The following is a 27,563-nucleotide window of genomic DNA, read 5'->3' on the forward strand; positions in this document are numbered from 1 at the left end:
ACGAGGGTTAAACAAAATTTGCCCCCGAGTGAAACAACATTTTTCACCACACCAACCCGAAGCAAATATTAAATATAAAATATCAAACAAAATCTAACCAAATTTAGTCCAAATCAATGTTATTAAATATTTATCATCCGAAATCATCCTTTAAAAGTCAATTCTACCAGCAAACATAAGAAAACAACTCAAAATTTTCATTTGATTACTTTGCCTCCCATGTGAATAAAATACAACTTTGCTATTAGTTCTTGAAGTGCAAAGTAAGCCTTTCCGAGCTGGTGTGGTGAAAATAACTATTGTGCTTTTAACTACATATGCAGTTCATGCTTAAGCCAAATGATAGGTGTATAAGCTGTGTACATACATGACAGTGGCGTCCGCCTTGAGGCTATAGGACAAAGGGGCCCACTGATTAACAGTCCGCCGGACGGTATCGGCCTGTCAGTTAGAACAAAATTTTCACAGTTCCGAACAACTGACAGGCCGATACCGTCCGGCGGACTGTTAATCAGTGGGCCCCTTTAGGCTATAAAAAGATTTAATAAAAGTTTTTCATTCATTCATACATATTTAGGACATAATTCACAAACATTACTACATATAACACAATATGACAATCAAGAGTAGAAAATAGTGGACACCGAGCAATATAATCTAAACATATTGCAACGTTGCGTTCGGAAATCTGATACAAAATTTTGAATTCACTGTGAGAAATTTTTACTTTTACTCTGAATATCATGGTTGAAGGCTTCTTGGACTTCATGGTAACTTCTACTAAATAGTTATTATACATCATTTCGTTTGTCAGCTAATATAATTGAAATAGAACTTAACTTAGGCCCACTTCCACCATCCACTAACACGGGGTTAACCAGTTAAACCTGGAGTTACCATGGTTACTAGTACAATTTGACACTAGTTTACCCCTTAACCGCTTAACCCCGGGTTAGTGGGTTGGTGCAAGTGGGCCCTTACTAAGTTCGTTTAATTTCCAATTCCTGATTTAATTTCTGTATTACTTCTTATTTCCCTGTAATAGTTAACCTATCTCCTTCCACCTTCAACCCAAGCAACCTTTTCACAAAAGCCTTCACTTTCGAATCGCTTCCCAACTCCAAATTATACGTAGCCAATGGCAACACGGGAGGGTTAAGCCCTATATAATTATTCCTTTCCTTAGTCGAATGATTTAACTCCCCATTGGCACTTTTAACTAATGTATTTATTTCTCTCATCACCGTGAAAACAGGTAAGGCATGTTTACGATTCTTGTTCAAGAATTCCAAAATTTTAAATAGAAAATTCTCATTTTCAGCGGCCTCTGATTTTTGGAAGATGTTTATGAATCTTTTCTGACGTTTCCTTACATGTGATTTTGTATTAGTTGGTTCCGTGTTTGAAATTGAGTATGTCTCTCTTAGATTCAAGTTTAAATTTGAGTTTGCAAATGAGTCTAGTAATGTATTTCTTTTTATATTAGTATCTTGATACTTCTTATGTTTTGTAGTTTTTTCTTTATTGTCTATGTTTTTTAATTCAATACGTGTCAGTGTTGTTTCTAAATCTGTCTCTTCTGCTGTCAAATCGAGGCTTGATTCGTCTGTTTCTTCATCAGATGTTGAGTCTAATTCTTTTTCATCATATATATCTACATTTTTTTCATTAGGAACAAATGTAGTGGCTTTGTATGAGTCTTTATTGTTCATATCATATTTATCTGCTTTCTTGGTTACTTTATCTTGATTTAGTGTAATTTTTCTAATATTAATCGGGTTTGAGTCATCATTAACGTCTTTTTGGGGTATATTCATGTTATTTTCATATATTGAAGTCATTTGTGTCATGAGTTTGTGTGTGTCAGCTCTTTTTGACATGTTCTTTGAATCTGTTCTGGGTAGTAAGTCGAATGTGTAGTATCCTTGCGTTTTCATGTTTCTGTCACCTGAAAAGTGTCAAAGGGATGGAATGAGTGCAGATACTATTTACAAGATAAGTTTATAGAGTCCAACGAAGTGTACAAAACCAAATAACGGTGTGTCATTATCAGACATCGTACAGTCGCCATCAGATATATCGGAGCGGCCAAGGTGTTCACAATATCTGAACACGCACTCTAACGCCCCGACAATAGAGGCGTGCTCAGATAGTTGTGAGCACCTTGGCCGCTCCGATATATCATTTTTGGTACAGCGGAGTGGTGTTAACGGAATTGGTATAAATAATTTCAACCCTAATGATTAATTAGCGTTAATTACGTTAATATTAAACTTAATTTACCATTTCAGTTGAAATTTTCTATACCCATTCCGTTAACACCACTCTGCTGCACCAAAAATGCTGGAAAATGTACGATCATTGGCTCATTATTAACGTCATATTTTCATAGAAATTTGACATGAATTATTAATGATGGCATTGCCACACTTTGTCATTTCAAATGCCATGCAGAGTAATTTGGGTATCGTCTTGGGTCGTCCCATTCGTTTTTCGTCAAGTTCTTAAATTAGTCCTATTCCGCTTTCATCACTCATTCTACATTCGTCACAATCGTCGATGGCTTTCAATGTAGAATGAGTGACGAAAGCAGAATAGGACTAATTTAAAAACTTGACGAAAAACGAATGGGACGACCCAAGACGATACCGTAATTTGGTCGCGACTTTAGTGCGCAGTGAGTGGACGGAGGAATGACATTTTTGATGTAAGGTAAGGTGGGGTAATTTTGCACGGGACAAGACAAACAGTTATGAGGATTCCATACAAGTGATAGTCTTACCCCACCATACCTTATGTTTTACAAAAGCGTCAAAATTAATGACAAATACATTTAAATCAAATCAACCTCATCTTAACCCCACCACCAAGTACTGCCACCACTATAACCAAATGAGTCGCTTAACTTCAAACTCGGGTAAATCCGACTGTCAAATTTTGCGATTTTGGTATTGAATAAGGTAGTAAGGTAGATTTTTCCTAAGAGGGTAGAATGGATTTATCCGAGTATGAAGCGACACAAATATCGGCCGGAACTAGAGCAAAAGCGAACTTTTGGTTCAAAAGTATCGGTCGGATACTACTTCCGATACGTAAACGTCAATAATTATTGATGTGCAATCAATAAATACTGTTACTCTGTTAGTGACTGACATCAATCATGCGGGTGCTTTTACTGACAATAGACCATCCTTACGTAGGATCAGCCGCGACCCCCATATGGGGCAAGTGCGACCGCTTGCGTCTCGAGTACGCACATGCCCCGCTCTTATAGGCCTTCCAGGATTCGCACGGGGACGCGACGAAGGCCCCGGGCCTTAGGACTGATTCGGCGTAGAACATGTACGAACGCCAGTGGCTGCAGAAAACTGGAATGGGGTTAGTTCGGTTAGTTCGTTAGTTAGGGAGGGTTTACATTTATAATAATATGAATTTAGTGCATACACTGACGCCACGGGGGTAAAATTTAGTTTTGTGAATAAGTAATGCCAACCTAAAAGTGGGGTGTTTTTCTGTACATTTTCATCAAAAAACGATCGACGTCAAATGCGGCCTTTGGCGTCGTTGTCACGATTTTGCGTTGACATCGATTGCCGTCTGTGGCGTTCAAAAGGTTAACCTCTACCCAGAGACCTATAAAAAGGTCTCCTTTTCCATTCTAATTTGAACTTTGTGTTGACATAATAAAATTTCATTTTGCTTGGCAAGGTTTGACGTATGGGCGGCTAGAAGTTAAGTGGTGCAGAACCACCTCCAGCTCGCAGCCCGGCTGTGGGCTGATCCCACCGTTGGGGCACAAGTTCTAAAGGTTAAGACGGCCCTGCTAACAACACGTACATTTGTTGAAGAACTGCTGCTGATGCAGAACCACCTCCAGCTCGCAGCCCGGCTGTGGGCTGATTCCACCGTTGGGGTACAAGTTCTAAAGGTTAAGACGGTCCTGCTAACAACACGTACATTTGTTGAAGAACTGCTGCTGGTGCAGAACCACCTCCAGCTCGCAGCCCGGCTGTGGGCTGATCCCACCGTGGGGTACAAGTTCTAAAGGTTAAGACGGCCCTGCTAACAACACGTACATTTGTTGAAGAACTGCTGCTGATGCAGAACCACCTCCAGCTAGCAGCCCGGCTGTGGGCTGATCCCACCGTGGGGTACAAGTTCAAAAGGTTAAGACGGCCCTGCTAACAATACGTACATTTGTTGAAGAACTGCTGTTGGTGCAGAACCACCTCCAGCTCGCAGCCCGGCTGTGGGCTGATCCCACCGTGGGGTACAAGTTCTAAAGGTTAAGACGGCCCTGCTAACAATACGTACATTTGTTGAAGAACTGCTGCTGATGCAGAACCACCTCCAGCTCGCAGCCCGGCTGTGGGCTGATCCCACCGTGGGGTACAAGTTCTAAAGGTAAAGACGGCCCTGCTAACAATACGTACATTTGTTGAAGAACTGCTGTTGGTGCAGAACCACTTCCAGCTCGCAGCCCGGCTGTGGGCTGATCCCACCGTTGGGGTAGAAGTCCGCATGTCCTAAAGACACGGGGAAGCCTGCGAAAAGTTAAATAAATATATACTTCCTTACTTATATATTAATATTATAAAGGCGAAAGTGTGTCTGTCTGTCTGTTACCTCTTTACGCTTAAGCCGCTGAACCGATTTAGTTGAAATTTGGTATAGAGATAGTTTGAGTCCCGGGGAAGGACATATGATAGTTATGTCGAAAATCATCCCTGAAGAGAGTACAAAGGGGGGTGTAATTGAAAGAGTTAATGGATTGCCTAATAATAGTAATAATTGAAGTAAGCAATGCGCGAATTGAATGATTGCTATTAGCATTATCCAGGCGCTATACCTACTTTAGCTGCTGTCACTAATTCCACGCAGACGAAGTCGCGGGCAAAAGCTAGTACACAAATAAAGGGAGACCTTTGCCGAGATGTGAAAAAAACAAAATCTCACCAAATGTCCCAGCGTCAGTGTGTATGACGTCTACGAAGTGGGCATCCGAGGGGTCCAGGCGCTGTTCGAGCGGTAACTTAGTGAAGAGCGGCCCGGCATGGTCCAAGCCTTTGAAATTATCAAAGACAGGGTCGAGCCGAGAAAATAAAAGGAGGCCTTTGCCCAGATGTGAAAGTAACAAAAACATACCAAATATCCCAGCGTCAGTGTGTATGACGTCCACAAAGTGGGCATCCGAGGGGTCCAAGCGCTGCTGCTATCACTAATTACACGCAGACGAAGTCGCGGGCAAAAAGCTAGTACAAAAATAAAAGGAGGCCTTTGCCGAGATGTTAAAAAAACTAAATCTCACCAAAGATCCCAGCGTCAGTGTGTATGACGTCCACAAAGTGGGCATCAGAGGGGTCCAGGCGCTGTTCCAGCGGTAACTTTGTGAAGAGCGGCCCGGCATGGTCCAAGCCTTTGAAATTATCAAAGACAGGGTCGAGCCGAGAAAATAAAGGGAGGCCTTTGCCCAGATGTGGAAGAAACAAAATCTCACCAAATATCCCAGCGTCAGTGTGTATGATGTCTACAAAGTGGGCATCCGAGGGGTCCAAGCGCTGCTGCTATCACTTATTACACGCAGACGAAGTCGCGGGCAAAAAGCTAGTACAAAAATAAAAGGAGGCCTTTGCCGAGATGTGAAAGCAACAAAAACATACCAAAGATCCCAGCGTCAGTGTGTATGACGTCCACAAAGTGGGCATCAGAGGGGTCCAGGCGCTGTTCGAGCGGTAGCTTAGTGAAGAGGGGCCCGGCGGGGTCCAAGCCGGTGATTCTTGAGACGCGACCTGATGACAATTCGACACATATGTGTGAATCAACTTTATCTTGTCACTAGTTGCCATGTTTACGGTCTCCTGGGTCACTCTTAAAATACTATTTAATTCGTATTTAAATGAATCAAACTTGAATTTTTTGGTAGTTATAAGGCCTTTCCATAATGGGACATTTACTAAGCATGTTTCTAGAACATGGTACAGCAGCTCTTCTAAGAAACTATGCTACTATGGTCTCCTGGCTGATAGGACAGAATAACAACAATAAATAGTTGATCGACCCATAGAAGACCGTCTATCTGGTAAAACCATCTAATAGTACATTACGATACAAATGCGAATAGTAGTAAATTCGCAACAAGAACTCGGGTAGCCGTTTAAGAAGTGTAACACTCTTACGGTAGGTGTCGCTAGGGTCCCCTTGACCCATATGGTGGAAAGATTTGCTGGCTAGGGATGAGGTCTTGGTGGCTCAGATTGCAAAGCGCTGGAGTATCGATCCAGAGGCCGTGAGTTCAAGTCTCACCCAATACAGTCATTTTCCACTTTTAAATGTATAGCATGTGGGGGCCAAGCAGTGTTGACCGTAATGGTTAATTCTAATTAACAATTAATCAATTGCATTAACCATTAATTCCGCAATTAATCAATTGCATTACGCATCAATTTAATTAAAGTTAGTTAGAATTGAATCTTGAGACGTTTAATTACATTGATTGTCAATCTAATTGCCTATTTAATGGCATTAAAGTTTCAAAAAATTAATTGGAATTACTCTCAATTGCATTAACGTTTAATGGAATTAAATATTTTTTCATAAACTAATAATTAATGTTAATTTTGCTTGAAACTATTAAATGGGAATACACTCATTATTGGTGTATTTTTATTTGTCCCTGTCATATGTGAGTTGGAGACAAATGGGAAACGGGGACAAATGGGATTTATTCATTTATATGAAGCGCTTATTCCATCTGCTCCAGGCGGGAACAAATGGGAAAATATTGGATAACGATGTGTTCCCATTTGTCCCCACACCAATAAAGTGGGGAAAAATGGGAATAATTTATATGCAAACTGCACATATATTTCCTATATGTTCCCCGTGGGGACAAATGGGAATACACCCATTATTGTTAGTTATAATGGGTGGTCATAAAATAAATAAAATAAATAAAATAAATAAAGTAAATAAAGTAAATAAAGTAAATAAAGTAAATAAAGTAAATAAAGTAAATAAAGTAAATAAAGTAAATAAAGTAAATAAAGTAAATAAAATAAATAAAGAAAATAAAGTAAATAAAGTAAATAAAGTAAATAAAGTAAATAAAGTAAATAAAGTAAATAAAGTAAATAAAGTAAATAAAGTAAATAAAGTAAATAAAGTAAATAAAATAAACAAAATAAATGGTGACGCGGGCCGTACTTTGTTAATATTTATGACTTTATGAGACATTGTCGTTTGTCACTATTACATACAAAATAGCCAAGGCGGCACTCGGGCCGCAAGTGATAGGTTCACGAACCGCATGCGGCCCGCGGGCCGCAGGTTGCCGACCGCTGCACTAGACCTTTGATCCCTTGGACGTCTTTATAAAATTACGATATTTATTCTTGTTAATTGTTAATTATCAATCACATGTTTAATTTTCATAAAAAATTGTTTTAGTTTTTAATGGTTTGTAAAGCAATAACCATTAATTCTTTTTAATTGTTAGTGGTTCGTAATAAATTAACATTAATGCAAATTGATGTTCAATGCAATTGATAATTAATTTTCCTTCAATGGTTAATGGCTAATGGCAATTAACCTTTTCAATGGTTAATTTTTAATGGTCAATTGCATTAACGTTCGGCCAACACTGGGCCAAGTGCGAGTCGGCTATATAAAGATCTATCGACGCACCTAATAGAGGCCTTGGGTGACCAGAGGGCTGGCCAGTATTTCGCACAGCGGATTAGCATCGCCATACAGCGAGGAAATGCGGCCAGCCTTCTGGGCACCCTGCCCATTTACGGCGATTTAGGCCAAATCTTTTACCTGTAGGTAGGTTAAGTATTAAGTTTTATTATGTTGGTTTTTATATATTTAATTTAGTTTTAATAAATTTATAGCATGTTTTACCTGAAGTTATGTATGCGCCGGCCACACCCGCCGCGTGCGCACCCAAGCTGTGCCCGACCAGATGCGTCTTCGACAAATCCAAGCCTCTGTAAAATGTTATGAACTCAAATAAATGTCAATATCTGGGAGATCGAACATAAAAAAACTCAAAAATGCGTGTTTTCCCAAAGATAAGATCTTGCTAGATCGATTTTTGAGCCCTGAATGGAGGAGGAACCTGGATGGAGGTTCCATATACCAAATTGAATCGAAATCGTTAGAGCCGTTTCCGAGATCCCCGAAATATATATCGTTTAATAAGTTACTTTAACCAGAGCGCCACCAGCCGCGGCATCATCATTGCACGCGCGCCAGCTACTGCCTGTCTGTTTCTAACTATATTAGAAGATTTCTAACTATATTAGTGTGCGACTTTCAATCTGGTGGTCGCGGGTTCAAACCTCGGCTCGTACCAATGAGTTTTTCGGAGCTTACGTACGAAATATCATTTGATATTTACCAGTCGCTTTTCGGTGAAGGAAAACATCGTGAGGAAACCGGACTAATCCCAACTAGTTTACTATCTGGGTTGGAAGGTCAGATGGCGGTCGCTTTTGTAAACTAACCTAAGCCAATTGTTGGGATTAGTTGCCAAGCGGACCCCAGGCTCCCATGGGGCTGTTCATAAACTACGTCATCTATTTTAGACGATTTTTGACCCCCCCCCCCTCCTAAAATCATCCAAAGATCATGCTTCGAATGACCCCGTTTCCTCCTACGCCATGCTGCCATCATCCGATGTCCAGACCCACCCACCCCTAATTTGAAATGACGTAATTTATGAATAGCCCCCATTAGCAGGATCCAGCATGCATAGACAGCATGATTTTAGAATGAGGGGGGTCAAAACTCGTCAAAGGGATTGGGGGGGTTGTCATATTGCAAAAATGGCGGGATAACGCGAGGAAGATGTACTAACCTGGATACTAAGTAGTCGATGAATTTGGCGGCGAAACGGCCGATGTACCAGGTGTTGTCCGCCGCGGTGAAGTACCAAGGTCCTGCCTCCAGTTGCGACACGTCCAGGATTATGAAGTTCACGTCGCCTCGTAACATGTACGCTGAACAAGTACATATAATATTAAAATAAGTTTTAAAATAAATTTCATTTTTGGTACAAGCTTTTATCGCCAACTGTACTTTTCTTTCCACAAATAAATATTATTCTTATTCCTACTCAATATTCAGAAAATGAAAAGTAATTTATTTATTCATGAAAAATGTAAAATTATAATAAATCTGAATGAGCAACAACAAAAAGATGGCGCTAGTGGAGAGTGGAGGTAGACGGGTTAGGTAGGGCTGCACCGTCATTGAGACCGAAGAAATGTGGGATGGGTTTGAATTTGTGCCGTGTCCCACGGATACACATACTGGTGGCTCGTATTATCGAAATTATAATTTTGGATACTTATACACCACGCTGCGCTCCAAAACTCGCATTGTTGACGTCAAAAAAACCGCCAGGCTCAAATGGGACTGGGCTGGCATGCATCCGGATAGGTGGGCTAACATAGCCACCAAGTGGATGCCGACGAAGAAGCGCGGGCGGGGCAGGCCCAGGCGGAGATGGCGGGACGACTTTGACGCCTTCCTTAACAACTGGCCAGAGGAAGCCCTAAATCGGGAGTCATAAAGAACCAGGGGCGAGGCCTTTGGCCAGCAGTGGGACACACAAATAGGCTAAGAAACAAAAGACTTATTCTGCCATAAAAGCTTGTAAAGACGCACCTTCTCGGACCAGCAATCCGCTCCCATCATCCGGCTCCTCCATGAAAGCTGTGAAGTATAACACCGTCTTCTCCTTGAAGCTCATGTGGGACGCGAACAGCTTCTCATCATCATCGATGATCAGCTCTTGGTACTGGGTCGGGTTGTACCTTGAAGAAAATAAAGTTTTATTTATTTAATATATAAGGCAACAAGGCCCATATTGCAAATACCTTACAGACTAATATATGCATTTTATAAACTTAAAAACCAAACACTATTTAGGCGACAAAACGGCGTGGCTCCGTTGTATCGTCTGGTCTTGTGTCGGATTCGGCAGTTTGCCCCGGAACCTCCGAAACACGACACCCTTCGGCCAGAAGTCGGCGCACTCGATGGTCCCCTGCAGCGGTCGCGGCACGCGCACCACAAACGAGTCATCTATTAGTTACGAAGAAAAGGAGAAGGGGTCATCTATTAATTACAGCAGGCGTGGCTCACTACGCGATTTCGTCGCGTCGCTACAAGTACATGCGGCCCACCACAAGGCTAATAGTACATTATTGTCGAGGCTCGGAAGTAGCTACTTGCAGGCTGAGGATTCGTTTTAAACGGACGACCTTGGGAGTCCGTTTAATTGAATCCGAAGCCAGCAAGTAGCCTTCCAGCCGAGTCATATATAGTGCTTTTCTCAAAAATGGTGCAAGAAATATAAATATCATAGAAATATTTTACAAAAGCAACGTTCTTACATATGTATATATTTTGACAGAAATAAGCCCATGCCGCCTTTTAAATTTTTTTTAATAAAAAAATTGAAGTGTATTTTTCTGCCAAAAATATGCCAACCTATTTGAGACATCTAAATAGTCGCGGTACTAATCATCTGTTTGGCTGTTTAATGGGCCTGTGCCTTCAGTTGATATGGTCATTTCAACTTTTAAAAAGTTTGGAACTCGACAAATAATGGAATTTGTATGCAACATTGCAGTCCCAAAATCGAGACTGCAATGTTTTTAACTTTTTAATTTTTGACTGACCATAAATTACGCGCTTCGCGACCTAGTTTTTAGACGGCAAAGTCGACTTTGCCGTCCATTTTTGAGAAAAAGCCTTTTCTATTTAATTAGTCAAATACGCTTTTAGCCTTTTAGGCGTCAAGAGATGAGGCGAGCCCTAAAAAAAGAGCTAACATTGTCTCGAGTCTTTTGGATCACTATGTGTAAATGGTGTAGAGACGGAATTGCACGTCACTCGTGACCCGGACCAAAGGACACTTAGGGCCAGTTGCACCAACCACATTTGACAGACTGATCAATGTCAGCCGTCGCGCCCCGGCGCTTTACTATGAAACTTTCCATACATAAAAAAATTGTGAACTCTTTAACGATACAAACAGTTTGGTGCCACCGACACTTAGTCTTGTCGACGGGGCTATTTGGAGTAACGCGTTGTCAAATTGTACCCCGGGCGGCCCTGAAAGTAATTATGTCGTACTTTCACCGACTAAAAACCTCCCAGTTGTCCTCCTCGGCGCATTTCGGAGGGCTCTGGGATCTCCAATGAACGCGCCAGTGCCGTCCTAGCGCTATGCCCCTTAGTGGGTCCCCTCTTTTTTCAGTCGCAGTCCCTAGCTGAGACCGTCTCCGACCCCGAGAACCCCTTTTAGTCGCCTTTTACGACAGGCAGGGGATACCGTAGCCGTATTCTTACGCCCCCCTGCGATTCTTTTTGTAGACCCCCCACAAGGTGGACTGATGACCTGGTGAAGGTCGCGGGAGTCCGCTGGATGCGGGTGGCGCAAGACCGGTCATTGTGGCACTCTTTGGGGGAGGCCTATGTCCAGCAGTGGACGTCCTCTGGCTGATATGATGATGATTCTTACGCCCGGCTACAGGGCGCATGTATAAATACCTGGTATACAGACGAAATTGCACATCACTCGTGTCCCGGACAAGGGGACATTTGGTCTTGTCCACGGGGGCTATTTGGAGTAACGCGTTGTCAAATTGTACCCCGGGCGGCCCTGAAAGTAATTATGTCGTACTTTCACCGACTAAAAACCTCCCAGTTGTCCTCCTCGGCGCATTTCGGACGGCTTTGGGATCTCCAATGAACGCGCCAGTGCCGTCCTAGCGCTATGCCCCTTTGTGGGTCCTCTCATTTTTCAGTTTCCCTAGCTGCGACCGTCTCCGACCCCGAGAACCCCTTTTAGTCGCCTTTTACGACAGGCAGGGGATACCGTAGCTGTATTCTTACGCCCCCCCCTGCGATTCTTTTTGCGTGGGTAGACCCCCCACAAGGTGGACTGATGACCCGGCTACAGGGTGCACGTATAAATACCTGGTGTACAGACGGAATTGCACATCACTCGTGTCCCGGACAAGGGGACATTTGGTCTTGTCCACGGGGGCTATTTGGAGTAACGCGTTGTCAAATTGTACCCCGGGCGGCCCTGCAAGTAATATCTGGTTTAATATACAGCCACATCTGAAAAGACTTCTCCAGAACATCTGTTAACCATTAGGTAAAACCAAAAAGAATAGATAGTATAGAGGGGTCCTGTCATATAAATGTTGTAGTCACTGTAAATTTACTGCCATCTATCGACACACGACTATAACTCAAAATAAACACGTATAAAATAAAAAAATGAATATATATGGATAAATTATTTTATTATTTTTATCTCATTTTGACCCATGTTCATTCATTGATATCTATGTGTTAAAATTGTTAAATATGAAACGGTGTCGTCACGCCATCTAGCCGAGAATAGGCTAAAGGTGTGTGCGCCATTTATCCGAGAATGACTTTTTCTTGATTTCCGAGGCACGTTTTTTAGGGTTCCTTACCCAAAGGGTAAAACGGGACCCTATTACTAAGACTTCGCTGTCCGTCCGTCCGTCCGTCCGTCTGTCACCAGGCTGTATCTCACGAACCGTGATAGCTAGACAGTTGAAATTTTCACAGATGATGTATTTCTGTTGCCGCTATAACAACAAATACTAAAAACATCCTTACTTGGTAGATATTCCACCAATTCGCACGAAGCGCTTTGCTTCTACTTTCCTTATGCGCACTGCCAAGGAATGGAATTCCTTGCCGGCGTCTATATTTCCGTGTTCTTATAACCCGGCAACCTTCAAATCAAGAGTGAACAGGCACCTTCTGGGCGAGCTCGCTCCATCGTAGGCCACGTCTACGCCTCGGCTTGTCTGTGGCCATGAGTAAGCCCATTCATAATAAAAAAAAAAAAACAGTAGAAAATAAAGATTTAAATGGGGCTCCTATACAACAAACGTGATTTTTGACCAAAGTTAAGCAACGTCGGGAGTGGTCAGTACTTGGATGGGTGACCGTTTTTTTTTGCTTTTTTTTGTTTTTTTTTTTTGCGTTATGGTACGGAACCCTTCGTGCGCGAGTCCGACTCGCACTTGCCCGGTTTTTTCTTAGACTTTATTCATCTTATACGAAGTTACATATGTCTTTGGTAAAACCATAGTAAGGAAAGAGTACTAGCTCCATACATCAGTTTTGTTTTCGTAGTCGACAAGTAGCGGAATGTATCAGTACTGCTACTTGACAATAGATGTCACGACTAAAGAAAACTCTTAATTCTCAACAATTTTCAGCTATAGTTCGTTTTTTTTAGCATTAGAAAGAACTTGCAAGAAGGTAAGCGATCTTCACACGTCTCTTAATTGAAAAACGCTTTTTAAAAATCAAAAACTATTACTTATGAAAGCAGAAGAATATAAATGATCGTATTAGATTCATAATTGTTACATATTTGCCGTAACTTATTTTTAAAATGTGTTTTTCAATTAAAAGACACATCAAGATTGTTTACCTTATTTCTAATGCTAAAAAAAACGAACTATAATATTGTAACCGGGTAAACCGGAAGTCTATTTTCAACTCCTGCTTGTAATATTAATTGTACATTGTACTGGAATCAGTTATGTAACGCTGCCATACATGACCCAAAAATTTTTTATTAAGCTATGAGCTTCATCACATCTGATATTTGAGTAATTCTAAGCATTTCTAGCCTGGGGTGGGGGGGAGGATGGGGTACAAAGACGGCCGCCACCCGTCATCTTTAAAAAAAATCTATTCTGATCCTGGTGGGTACTTGGGCAAGTTTGGTATCATTTTCGTATAAACCAAAGACGTAGAATTCATTGCTGATATTTGTTTTTTTCAGTTTCATAGTAATTTTACAAGAAAAACGTAAAAAGGTGAAAAATTTGGTTGGAGATTTTTGCTACGCGGAGCCGAAACTACAAAAGATAGAAAGTTGAAATTTGCACACTAGATTACATTTATAAAGTGTACAAGAGATAAGAAGCGATTTTGGGAAATTCAACCCCTAAGGGGGTTAAAAAGGGGATGAAAGTTTGTATGGGGTTCAAGTTTTATTTTAAGCTAGGAATTTGAAACTTCGTAAAACGATATATTATAAACATACAAGAAAACTAATTTCAGCGTTTTTGAAAATTCATCCCCTAAGGTGGTGAAAAAGGGGTTGAAAGTTTGTATGGATATCAAAAAAATTTTCGAACGCGGGACTTGAATCTTTGTATTTGGGGATATTATTAAAAGACAGGAAAAGTAATTTCAGCGTTTTGTAAAATTCATCCCCTAACAGGGTTAAAAAGAGGTTGAAAGTTTGAATCCATTACAAATCCGAGTAGACACACATTTCTTATTGCCTCCCAGGCTTGAAATGTTTAGAATTACTCAAGGAACATATATGATTAAGCTCATAGCTTAATAAAAAATTTTTGGGTCAACTTTATAACTGCCTCCGCTATTGTTTTAGTAGTACATTTTTCATCTGTGACACCTGGTGTCAAGTAGCTGTACTGATAAATCCACCTAGTTGACGCTAGACGTCGATTGTCGACTACAAAATAACGCGCGTTTTGGTGAGTTACCACTCTCTCCTTACTTCATCATCATTCTCTTGCCCTTGTCCCATTCACTTGGGGTCGGCGCAGCATGTCTTTCTCTTCCACACCTCTCTGTCGCCCGTCATTTCATCATTCACTTGCATTCGTTTCATATCATCTCTCACACAGTCCATCCACCTTTTCTTCGGTTTTCCTTTCCTCGTACTTCCCTCCACATTCATTCGTAATACCACTCTTTTCTTACTTCTCTATGATATTAAAGCTAAAAAATTGTGTACAAACAAATATTGCCCTAGAAACGTGCCTATTATTGCCTTCTAGCAGGAAAGAAAAGTGCCACTGTTATCCCTCCTAGCAGTGAAGAAAAAGCTGTTTTCCGAGTAGGTGATGTGAAAAATCAGTGTTACTTAGTATTGGCTCATAAACTATAATTTTACGCTCTAGCTACGGAAAGGAATTGTATTATGTAAATGTTACCAGTCTGTTTCCATTCTTAATTAATTTACTTGCAATATTGATTATAACTTTACTATCAACACAGAATAAATAATAGTACTAGGTACAGAAGACTCACTCTCTAACAAAACGCGTCTGTTACGATCAGCACAGATATGACCGCTAGGTGGCGACAGCGCCACGCGCGGCTTATGGCAAACCCCAAAATTGGGGTCGAGCGGATGTACTTTTAGCTACCTGTAGCAAAGCGACGAAATCGCGGAGTGAGACACGCCTGTCATACGCATGTCATACTCGCACTTGGCAAAAAAAGATAATTATCGATACCTAGACAGTAGACACAACTGTCTCTACTCATATTTAGTACTCATACATGCTTAACTACTTAAATACATATGTGTATTCACTTCAACTTTATCAAGTTGTGATAAGTGCGAGAATTGTGTATATATTATTGACGTAGTGTATATGCAATGATGAATAAATGCAAAATGTACGCTCCAGATACTTGTCTAGCCAAGCGGGCCGTGTTTGGTAAATGTAGTCATTAAATATGAATGTTTTTACGTACTCGTAGTTTTAGCAAAGAGTTAAGAGCCAACTGGAGTGGTCATTTCTCCATACAAACGTACTCGACTGTTTCCTCAATGGGTTTTGATGCTAAAGCAATGATTTTTTCAACAAATTAATATTGTCAATATCTGTGTCGGACCGTTTTGCTTTTTCTGATATTTTTATTTTTTAAGGCGCTATTGCCCTTCAAAAACGGCCAAAATGGCCTAATTGACTCTGCCGCAATGAGAGGCGTAGTATTCAAAACTGATATCATCAATAAGCCAAAAAAGCAAAACGGTCCGACACAAATAATTTCATAATCATTTATATTTCCAAGTTTGGTTAGGATTGGTTAAGTTTTGGAGGAGGAAACAGTCGAGTACGAAACCTCGATTTTTGAGATTTTTACGCAGGGATTTTTCGCCTTGTCCTTATCGCACTAGTTTTAGGAGCCGCTTCCGTTAGCGAGACGGGCATATTTACCTAAAATATTTAAAACTCAGCTCCTGTTTCGTCATAATAACTGTGGCACAATCTAGTGGAAACGGGTAACGGGTATAAGTCAAATTTGGTATATGAGGGTTTTCGGGGCCGAAAAATCGATCTAGCTAGTTATTATCTGTGGGAAAACGCGCATTTTTGAGTTTTTTTACGTTTTCCGAGCAAAGCTTCGTCTCCCAGATATTGAAGTGAAAACTTCTTTAGCGGCGCTGAGCACTTTTTAAGGTGGCGAAAAAATGATAAACTCGAGACAGCGATCACGTGACCGTAACGTTTAGATGGCCACTCATTTAAATGGCATTTAAATCAATAAAGAAAAACTCAATGACATTACATGAAAAAGGTACTAATCTTGTACGGGTTGAAATACGAGGATCTCACAGTTACATTCTAACTTTGTATCACTCAAATATAATTCAATAAAGCTACATATTCATGAAATCGCTAATAAAAGTGAACTGTAGTACTGGTTAAATAAAACTCAAAAAATCATGACCAAATATATTTAGATGCGAGGTCTGCAAGGTAACTTTACAATTTCTATTCGAATTTTAAACAATTAACGCTACACACTGATTTAAACTTTCACGATTATTAAAGGGTCAATTTTTGAAGAGGGTGTTTTTTCGACATTTGTATGGCAATTTTTTATTTTTGATAAATCTGATTTATAATCATCGTTTTAGGAAGGTTTCTTAACAACAAAAAATATACTGTAGGAGGCACCTCTGTACTTTTTATAGTTAGCTAGATGTGGACGTTTAAAGATCGACATTTGTATGACACTATTTAGCCATTTGTAAGGCGCTTTTGACATGTATACTGCATTTTTTCAACATTATATGGCAGTATCAACATGTATATGCCACTATTTATTATTTTTGTTGCATTTATAAGACCCTGACGACATATGTATAACACCTTCTCGACATTTGTATGGCACTATGTCGACATTTGTATGCCACAATCGACATTTATACGGTCAAAATAGCCGTATAAATGTCGCCATACAAATGTCGCGACATGCCGCCAATAATATTTTTTAGCGATATTTCCTACACAATACAACAGATTCACTTATTTATTTTACTATATATTTTAACACTATATTTGCAACTATTATTATAAAAGAAATATTTTTATTCCAACTATGTACCAACGTATTCAGCGTCCATACAAATGTCGTTGTAGTCGTACCAAAATATATCGAAAGAGATTTTTATCTGTTTTTAAATAAATTAAACTGTTTCCGGGTTTACATTTGATGTCAATCGATGCCCAACTAACCGCACTATTGCGTTGTAAATTTAATCTAACCGTTATTCAATAGACAAAGAAGATTATAGGGGGTATATTTAAGTCATAACAAAACAGGTGCCGCGCGGGACAGCGATAAAAAGGCTTCCCTTGTTTTATTAAATAACGCATTAATTTATCAATATGATTAAATCGGTTCTCTAGAAAATGCTCTTTATAGAAATACAAAGTTGTTTATAATACGTTGCCTACATCCAAAGTTATGATTTTTTTTAATGCGCGATGCCGCCACTGGGACACGCGAAAAACGGCAAATTTCGCCGTTTTTGGAACTTCAAATGCGATTTTGTCAGGACCAAATAATATTTTTGGTACAGTTGTGCATGATTTTTAAAGCTTATAATACACTGAATGAAAATATATACATACCCAGTCTTTTAGTCCTATGGACTTCGAGTTTTAGCCGTGGGACAGCAAAAAATGCCTATTTGAAAATTGACCCTAAACATTATTAAACTCCACCGTCCACCGTCGCCACCGTCGTGGTGTCTTCTCCGAGACCACGGGGACAACGCCGTCCTCGAAACGTCGGAGGTAAATCTTAAAACTTAAATACCCGTATTAAGTCCCGTTGTGCAGTTTGATAATTAACGCTACAAATTTGAATTTTAAACAAGCTCACTTACCAGCAATTTCGGAACTAAAGTTTTTCAATAGAAAGGAGGATGGGTCAATCCATAGTACATACATAGTACTGCAGACATTTTGGACTAGTCATTGAGTTTTCACTTCTGTCGGCACTCCCGGAGTGCAACCCGTTGTTTTTTTAGTAAAGCTATAGCTTGGGTTCGACGACGGTGCCTGGATCTGGATCTGTGAATATCCTTTATAAACCGGAATCATAATGAATGAATTTATATGAATAATATCCATAAGCGACAGTTACACAACTGGACCCTAGGGCCTCACATGCAACTTACTTAACCAGCCGTTACGATGAAACTGGAAAAACAAGGAAATGCATACTTGTTGGGATGCTGGAAAAATTGTATTACGTAACACTTAAACGGTTTTACTGAGTGAGTCTTATTTCACTACACCTTATAAAACACAGTCCCCCGCCTCGTCTGTCTGTCTGTGTGTATGTATGTTCGCGATAAACTCAAAAACTAGGTTTTATTTACTTGAGTAATAATTGAACCATAGTTTACTTTTTTGTACATATAGTGTTCATTTGTCTATCGTCTATCATGTTTGTTTTAATTTACTCTCAATTGCTCAAAGGTTGACTGGAAGAGGTCCCTTATAGGGATAAGTTCGCCTTTGTACATTATATATTATTTTGTTTCACTGTAATTTAACCTGTCTTATGTGCAATAAAGTGTTTACAATTTACATACATACATACATACATAAAAAAACTACTGAACGATTTGCGAAAATTCCTTGACTGGCCACTTAGAAAAAACCGGGTAAGTGCGAGTCGGACTCGCGCAAGAAGGGTTCTGTACCATAAAGCAAAAAAAAAACGGTAAAAATACAAAAAGAAAACGGTCACCCATCCAAGTACTGACCACGCCCGACGTTGCTTAACTTTGGTCAAAAATCACGTTTGTTGTATGGGAGCCATATTTAAATCTTTATTTTATTCTGTTTTTAGTATTTGTTGTTATAGCGGCAATAGAAATACATCATCTGTGAAAATTTTAACTGTCTAGCTATCACGGTTCGCGAGGTACAGCCTGGTGACAGACAGACGGACAGACGGACGGACGGACAGCGAAGTAGTAATAGTAATAGGGTCCCGTTTTACCCTTTGGGTACGGAACCCTAAAAATACGTCGTCTCATGTATCATAGGTTATAGCAGTGGTTCTTAACCTAGGGGTAATTACCCCCGTGGGGGTAAAACTGGTATTTTACGGGGGTAATAAGCTAACCTAATATAACAATACAACAAACGTTCACGTTTTATTTTTTATTACCATTGGGAGGAGGGGTAAAATCAGGTTCCCTAGTTAGTCATAGGGGTGACCGGCCTGAAAAGGTTAAGAACCACTGGGTTATAGGGTTAGGTTAATCTGTGTAAGATGTCTCCTAATATTTACCTATTTATTTATTTATTTACTCTAACGATATTCGAATAGTATCATGTTTAATTTAATAGTACATTATTGTCGAGGCTCGGAAGTAGCTACTTGCAGGCTGAGGATTCGTTTTAAACGGACGACCTTGGGAGTCCGTTTAATTGAATCCGAAGCCAGCAAGTAGCCTTCCAGCCGAGTCATATATAGTGCTTTTCTCAAAAATGGTGCAAGAAATATAAATATCATAGAAATATTTTACAAAACCAACGTTCTTACGTATATATTTTCACAGAAAAAAGCCCTTGCCGCCTTTTTATTTTTTTAATAAAAAAATAGAAGTGTATTTTTCTGCCGAAAATACGCCAACCTATTTGAGACAACTAAATAGTCGCGGTACTAATCATCTGTTTGGCTGTTTAATGGGCCTGTGCCTTCATTTAATATGGCCATTTCAAATTTTAAAAAGTTTGGAACTCGACAAATAATGGAATTTGTATGCAACATTGCAGTCCCAAAAGCGAGACTGCAATGTTTTTAACTTTTTAATTTTTGAGTGACCATAAACTACGCGCTTCGCGACCTATTTTTTAGACGGCAAAGTCGACTTTGCCGTCCATTTTTGAGAAAAATAAATTGTTAAACCATACGTGTAAATAACTAATACGTGTAATAATAATTCGGTGAAGGAAAACATCGTGAGGAAACCTGCATACATCTGCGAAGAAATTCAAAAGGTGTATGTGAAGTCCCACATCCGCATTGGGCTAGCGTGGGGACTATAGCCCAAGCCCTCTCGCGCTCGAGAGGAGGCCTGTGCCCAGCAGTGGGACGTATACCGCGTGTGGCCTGTAATACGAGCAAAAAATGTAACTGTAGGCTGTACTCTTCATACTGCCGGCCTAGCTAAGGTTACAATCGCTATCGATTCGACAACGAAAAGCATTATGTCTCTCTATCACTCTTCCATATTAGTGCGACAGTGACAGTTGCGTTTCGATCGCTACGGAGGGTAAGCGATTGGCATCTTGGCTACGCGGCCTGATCAATATTTGTTCAGCAACTTTTAAAAATAACTTGTGGTTTGATTTTTAATACACTTTAAAGTTTATTCTAAGACGCAATGTATTACGAATTTTGTTATGTTTAAGGCATGACAAGCAACGTCAATCACAAATGATATGACATGGCGATGGCGTCCATTGAAGATAATATTTATTTTGTATGAAAAATAGGAAGTCTAAATACTTCATAATTTTTAAAAGTTGTTGAACAAAAGCGTCACCGTTTGAGGAGTACATTCCATGTTTTAATTATTTGCTCGTCTTACAGGCCACACCCGGTATAGGCTGAGATGATGATGATGATGACGTGTAAATAAGATGTTAGATCAAACCGCGAGATTCTATGCGTTGTGTTACAATATTAACGCACGCAATGCAAGCAATGCAACTGCAATATTTATGCCACATTGTAATATGTAATGTAATATCCATAAATCATAATGCAATTTGTAAAACACATTTACAATCGAAACCACAAATAGCTATTTTATCTTGATTTCGGTTATACGATTGCGATCTAATCTTATCTTATACGTTTAAACGAGTAATTTTTGTATATTTATTTATTTATACAGAATGTGTCTGACCATGGGGCTTTAATTCCAGGGCTTGATTTTACTCGCTAAACTGAGCTACTTTTACTATGGGAGCAACCCTAAAATCGGGGAAAAATTTTTGGCTTTCCATAGAAAACGTCGATATCTGATCAGACAAAATGTATGAAAAAGTAAAAAAAAAAATCGGGATTTCGGGGTTGGTGCCATAATGAAACTAGCTCAGTTTAGCGAGTAGGATCGAGCCCTGGATTTAAAGCCCCATGGTCAGTAACACCCTGTATATTTCGGTGGTCTCGGTAACGGCTTTAACGATTACGAAATTTGCTATATGGGGGGTTTCGGGGGCGAAAAATCGGCGAGGCGAAAAGGCGGAGATGGCGAGACGAGTTTGACGCCTTTGACAGAGACTGGTGGGAGACTTCCGAGGATAGGGATACGTGGAAGAATAAGAGGGAGGCCTTTGCCCAGCAGTGGGACAATACAGGCTCATAATAAAAAAAAATGTATTTACGTTGTGAATTGTTATGAGTTTATATAATTTGTTTTTGTGCCCATGTTCCTTATACTTGCATCTGAACGATGTAGTTAGGCCCCTGAAGAAAAATCATACGTATACAATTATGCAACCCTACTAATATAATATAAAATGCGACAGTATGTCTGTCTGACTGTTAAACTTAAACTGCTGAATTATTATTACTATTTTATACGCCCCATGTAGGTATGTCTGTACTGTAGCAAATTTTACATATCCGTCAATTATAAGTAGATGTTACATCACTCTTCATTAAATATTCTATCTATTACAGTTTAACACTTAATTGAGTCACACAAGAATGGTTCGCAGTTATTTATGGAAGCGCTATTAGGCTACGTTCACATTTCATTTCATCATTTTGTGGCTTGTAATAATGTGTATCAAATTTGGATTTTTACATAAAAAAAACCGGGCAAGTGCGAGTCGGACTCGCGCACGAAGGGTTCCGTACCGTACCATAATGCAAAAAAAAAAAACAAAAAAAGCAAAAAAAAAACGGTGACCCATCCAAGTACTGACCACTCCCGACGTTGCTTAACTTTGGTTAAAAATCACGTTTGTTGTATGGGAGCCCTATTTAAATCTTTATTTTATTCTGTTTTTAGTATTTGTTGTTATAGCGGCAACAGAAATACATCATCTGTGAAAATTTCAACTGTCTAGCTATCACGGTTCGTGAGATACAGCCTGGTGACAGACGGACGGACGGACGGACGGACGGACAGCGAAGTCTTAGGGTCGGTTGCACCAAACTGTTCGTATCGTTAAAGAGTTCGCAAAATTTTTATGTATGGAAAGTTTCATAGTAAAGCGCCGGGGCGCGCCGGCTGACGTTGATCAGTCTGTCAAATGTGGCTGGTGCAACTGGCCCTTAGTAATAGGGTCCCGTTTTACCCTTTGGGTACGGAACCCTAATAACTATGTTTAAATAAAGAGCTCTTTCAATTTTCTTTAACATATGCAGATGTAGTGCATAATTATTTTCCATCGTATTTTCACGGAAAAGTACGAACTAGAGCTGCACCTGCACCGGATATTCGTTTACTATCCGGCCGTTATTTTAACTACAGGCCGGATACCGGATAGTAACTTTGCTTGATTTCGGAGTAAACAAATCGGATTTAATAAACAGTCACGGTCATAATCGTATTCTTTTATTATTTTAAAACAATTTAAACATTCCACTCACCACGAGCACTCATTCCGTACCTAGAAATAAGTCCGCGTATCGAATGAAATTTTCACTAGGGGTTCTGAATACTTCTGAACAGTATTTTAGAAATTTTTGCATGCGGAACCTTGGCTATAAACGTGAAAAGTTACTAAATGGTACAGAAATCAAAATCTTTCGCCAAAAAGCGACATGTTTCATACTCCGTTATGTATAAGACCTAACACTCAGTCGACCGCAGCGCTGGGTCCATAACACTCTTAATAAGGATTGATAGATATATGCCACGATTACGTTATGTATAGTAGGTAATAAATAACATTTAGACATAGAGTGGCGTTAAATTAAAACACGACCGAAGGGAGTGTTTTAAATCGACACGAGTTGCGAATTACCTATTCGATCGTACAAAGTATTGCAGAGAGTACACATCGTCGGATGACAAGCAAAACTCACTAATTACCACCACAAGTTCATAGCCATAGTGAACCATATTAGTACTAAAAGAAGGTAAATCGACCTTCTTTTAGTACTAATATGGTTCACATTGTTTAAATTATTTATTAATTAGTGACTTTTGCTTGTCACCTGACGATATGGCTCTTTAAATTTTCGACATAGTTGCGTAATGTGCTAATTATAGCACTAGTGCCCCATAAAATATGTACATTAACCTGCAATATGTTACTCTTCGCAAAAATATGTGGCACGCTCTTATGGCTCTACAAATAAGATTGTGTCAGATATTATTGCGGCCTTCGTCATGTAACATATTATTGCAGGTGACTGTACTTTAAATAAATGTATTATTTTAATAATACTTACGTATCATAGACAGGAAACAAGCAAGCGGCACCGCGTTTATCATTATCACCAATTTTACTAAACCTATTTAGATACACTTTTTTTAAAATAAGATATACATAAACTATTGAAAAAATATCCCTCCAGTAACCTTCAAATTTAAGTCTAAAATTGATTTAAATATTAATTCAAAAAATGTAGTTGTGAAGCTAAAAATTCTAAAGACGTTGTAATATTAAATATTAAAATATTATATTAAATGAATAATATTAAATTAGTTAATTTAAATTAAACTAATAAGCTCAGGTATACGTGCGTGAGTTAAGATGTCTAAACAACTTTGATTGAACTAGGGGGGTGTTAGGGCCTGGTGGGGGGTTGCCATATGTAGGGATAGGAATGAAAGGAGACCTAGATTACCTAATATCAGAGTAGTTAATAAAGAAGACAGACAACCCCATACAGAATAGCATTCTTCACGTACCTACCTTTTCACTGTTTCCATGTTACCTTTATCTATCTATTTAATACCTTTAAAAGAGCAATTCTTATGTATTATTTATTTCTTGGGGATCTTGGAAACGGCTCTAACGATTTCGATGAAATTTGGTATATGAAGGTTTACGGGGCCGAAAAATCGATCTAGCTACTAGCTAGGTCTTAAGATGGCCACTGGCGAGCCTTCCAACAGTCCAAATAGCGTGGCACTTCCCGGTTTCCGATTGAGCTGAAATTTTGCATGCATGTATAAATCGGATGACTATGCAATATTATGGTACCATCGAGCTGATCTGATGATGGAGATAGGAGGTGGCCATAGGAACTCTGTGATGAAACAACGCAACCTAATTGTGTTAGGGGTTTTTAGAATTGTCTCGATGATTATTACTTGTCTGTCGTAAGAAAAGTACAGTCAGCGATAAAAGCTTGTATCAAAAAAGAATTTTTTGCCAAAAACTTATTGAGTTTCTATATGTTTTCTTTGCTCGGTCTCCCATATATTTCTTATACGAGTAAATACATACATAACATGCAGGCGCAACATTCATTTTCAATTATAAACCCGTTCTGCCGGTGTCGCAAGCCGTGAAAAGTTGCTGGAAAAGGCCGAGACATATCGCGGCTTACTGGGGCATGTCCGCAAACTGTTATTACGTTTTTAGGGTTCCGTACCCAAAGGGTAAAACGGGACCCTATTACTAAGACTTCGCTGTCCGTCCGTCCGTCTGTCACCAGGCTGTATCTCACGAATCGTGGTAGCTAGACAGTTGAAATTTTCACAGATGATGTATTTCTGTTGCCGCTATAACAACAAATACTAAAAAGTACGGAACCCTCGGTGGGCGAGTCCGACTCGCACTTGTCCGGTTTTTTACCTACATCAATATTGAATGCTAGTATTCTGCTCGACAGAGATCTGAGACTGCCTAGAATATGGAAGGTAGACGTAACGAATACAATCTCTCCATGTATCAAAAAAGTTTCGCCAAAAAACCTTAAATAGATGGCGCCACAATACCTAGAATATTTGCCAAAAAATATTCAAATCGAAGCGATGACCGGTCTGGCCTAGTGGGTAGTGACCCTGCCTGCGAAGCCGATGGTCCTGGGTTCGAATCCCAGTAAGGGCATTTATTGGTGTAATGAACACTAATATTTGAGTCGCTTAACTTCAAACTCGGGTAAATCCATCTGTCAGATTATGCGATTTTGGTATTAAGAAAACGTAATAGGGTAGATATTTGCTGAGAGGGTCCAATGGATTTACACGAGTTTGAAGTTAAGCGACACATTTGTTCCTAAGTCATGGGTGTTTTCTATGTATATAAATAAATAAATATGTATTTATCTATATAAGTATGTATATCGTCGCCTAGCACCCATAGTACAAACTTTGCTTAGTTTGGGGTTAGGTTGACCTGTGTAAGATGTCCACCAATATTTATTTATTTATTTATATTTATTTAATCATGAACATGACTTGAACTCACGGCCTCTGGATCGATACTCCAGCGCACTGCCAACTGAGCCACCGAGACCTCATCCGTAGCCAGCAAATATAGCATCGTTCGCAGACGTTTCTGGTTGTTAAAAAATTAATATTCGTATTATCCTGTCTAGGCACACAGGATAATACAGGCTTAGAGTTTATACCCTAGCCAGGGTAGCAGGGTTGGCTAGGGCATGTGCACAGGATGGAACCCTCTCGACTACCTCGTCGTGTTCTTCTTGGTGCGGTTGCGAATGCAAAACCAAACGTTGGGAGGCCATTGCTTCGCTTTAAAGATTGCGCAAAGAGGGACATGATTGCCTTCCATATAGACCACCAAGACTGGGAGAAGCTCGCAGAGCAGCGGACGGAATGGCGCAAACGTGTTGTGGAGGGTCGCAAGTTTTGTGATGAGACCTGGTTCGCCGCACTCGCTGACAAGAGGCAAAGAGGTGTCTCAGTACCGGTTTCCGCAAACTTCTCTTGTCAGACCTGTGGTAGACCATGTCGATCTCGCATCGGTCTATTTAGCCACCAAAAACGGTGTTACACCATAAATCGTCTGATATAGACGAAAAAGTCTATGATGAGAGTTTATAATACCGTTGCATTAAAAAAACAACGGGTTGCACTCCGGGAGTGCCGGGAGAAGTGAAAACTCAATGACATTGTAACAGTTTTTCGATCAGGTCACGTGTCCGTCTTACGTCTTACGAATCTTACGGTCACGTGACCTGTCGCGAGTTTAACATTTACTCCCCATCACAAAACGTGCACAGCGCCGCTAAAGAAGTTTTCACTTCAATAACTTTTCTTATTGTTACAGCGCCATCTGTGGCCGCATAGAAACACATCTGCAATCGCTGCCGCCGCCGTTCCGCCTGCAGCGCCCCCTGCTGGCGCGAGCGGCCAGCACCGAAGCCCGGACGCCTGCGCGTGCGCCTTCTTTCAGCGTGTGCTGGTGTTCGACATCTCCAGTAAGTCATTTTTAATCTGTTTCTAAGAAAGGAGGGGTTATCAGTTTTCTAGTACAGTCTCTAAACGTTTTACCACTTTTTTACAAGCTTTTATTTAGTTTCACCTGACCGTTGTCTGTAATCAAATCTCGCAAGTTAAGTTTGATCCACTTCCCGGTTTCCGATTGAGCTGAAATTTTGCATACATACGTAAGTCGGGTGACAATGCAATATTATGGTACCATCGAGCTGATCTGATGATGGAGACCGGAGGTGGCCATAGGAACTCTGTGATAAAACAACGAAACCTAATTGTGTTTGGGGTTTTTAGAATTGTCTCGATGAGTATTAGTTGCCTGTGGAAATAAAAGTACAGTCAGCGATAAAAGCTTGTACCAATATGGAAATTTTTGCCGAAAACTTTTACTCAGAAACTTTCGCGCGGGCCATCTTGGGGTCTGCTTGCTGCTGTTGGAGGGCTTAACCCCTAGAGCCTGGCGCCCCGGGCCGGGGTTTGGAGATCTCTGTTCTAGTAGAAGGATCTAGGGATGGGAAGGAGTTTTGGGTGTTAAACTAGTTTATAATCAACCCCCTTATTCATTAAACTTGTGAGAGCGTGCGACTTGCAATCAGGCGGCGTAGCACGGTCGCGTTTTTATCCCTTGTCACCATGCCTGTCACGTTCTAACAAGTATGTAAGTGCGAAAGGGACGCGCATAGTGATAGGCGATAAAAATGGAACCGTGCTGCGCCCGCTGGAGGTCGCGGGTTCAAACCCCGGCTCGTACCAATGAGTTTTTCGGAACTTGTGTACGAAACATCATTTGATATTTACCAGTCGCTTTTCGGTGAAGGAAAACATCGTGAGGAAACCGTACTAATCCCAATAAGGCCTAGTTTACCCTCTGGGTTGGAAGGTGAGATGGTAGTCGCTTTCGTAAAAACTAGTGCCTACGTTAAATCATGGGATTAGATGTCAAGCGGACTCCAGGCTCTCATGAGCCGTGGCTAAATGCCGGGATAACGCGAGGAAGAAAAAGAAGAAGGAGATATTATTGTGA

General features: G+C 40.2%; 3 protein-coding genes across 3 annotated transcripts in view; 2 read left to right on the forward strand and 1 right to left on the reverse strand.

The window, feature by feature from the left end:
- The window catches only part of LOC134676431 (U4/U6.U5 small nuclear ribonucleoprotein 27 kDa protein), a 282,614-nt gene that overhangs the window by 5,099 nt on the left and 249,952 nt on the right, over positions 1–27,563 (forward strand). The window lies entirely within an intron of this gene.
- LOC134676451 (double-stranded RNA-specific editase Adar-like) overlaps positions 1–27,563 on the forward strand; it is a 33,291-nt gene that overhangs the window by 1,131 nt on the left and 4,597 nt on the right. Inside the window, exon 2 of the mRNA XM_063534847.1 lies at positions 26,373–26,523. Within this exon, the coding sequence (XP_063390917.1) occupies positions 26,373–26,523 (151 nt within the window). The remainder of the gene's footprint in view (positions 1–26,372; positions 26,524–27,563) is intronic.
- Positions 988–23,679, reverse strand: LOC134676452 (uncharacterized). The gene is made up of 9 exons (XM_063534849.1): positions 23,578–23,679; positions 11,995–12,106; positions 9,673–9,821; positions 8,861–9,002; positions 7,903–7,988; positions 5,661–5,789; positions 4,468–4,544; positions 4,077–4,110; positions 988–1,948 (listed from the first exon to the last, which is right to left on the reverse strand). Exons 1-9 carry the CDS (start codon positions 23,618–23,620, stop codon positions 1,029–1,031), a joined length of 1,692 nt encoding a protein of 563 aa, XP_063390919.1. The 5' UTR covers positions 23,621–23,679; the 3' UTR covers positions 988–1,028.

Source organism: Cydia fagiglandana, chromosome 24 (assembly GCF_963556715.1).
Source record: "Cydia fagiglandana chromosome 24, ilCydFagi1.1, whole genome shotgun sequence".
Classification (NCBI taxonomy): Eukaryota; Metazoa; Arthropoda; class Insecta; order Lepidoptera; family Tortricidae; genus Cydia; species Cydia fagiglandana.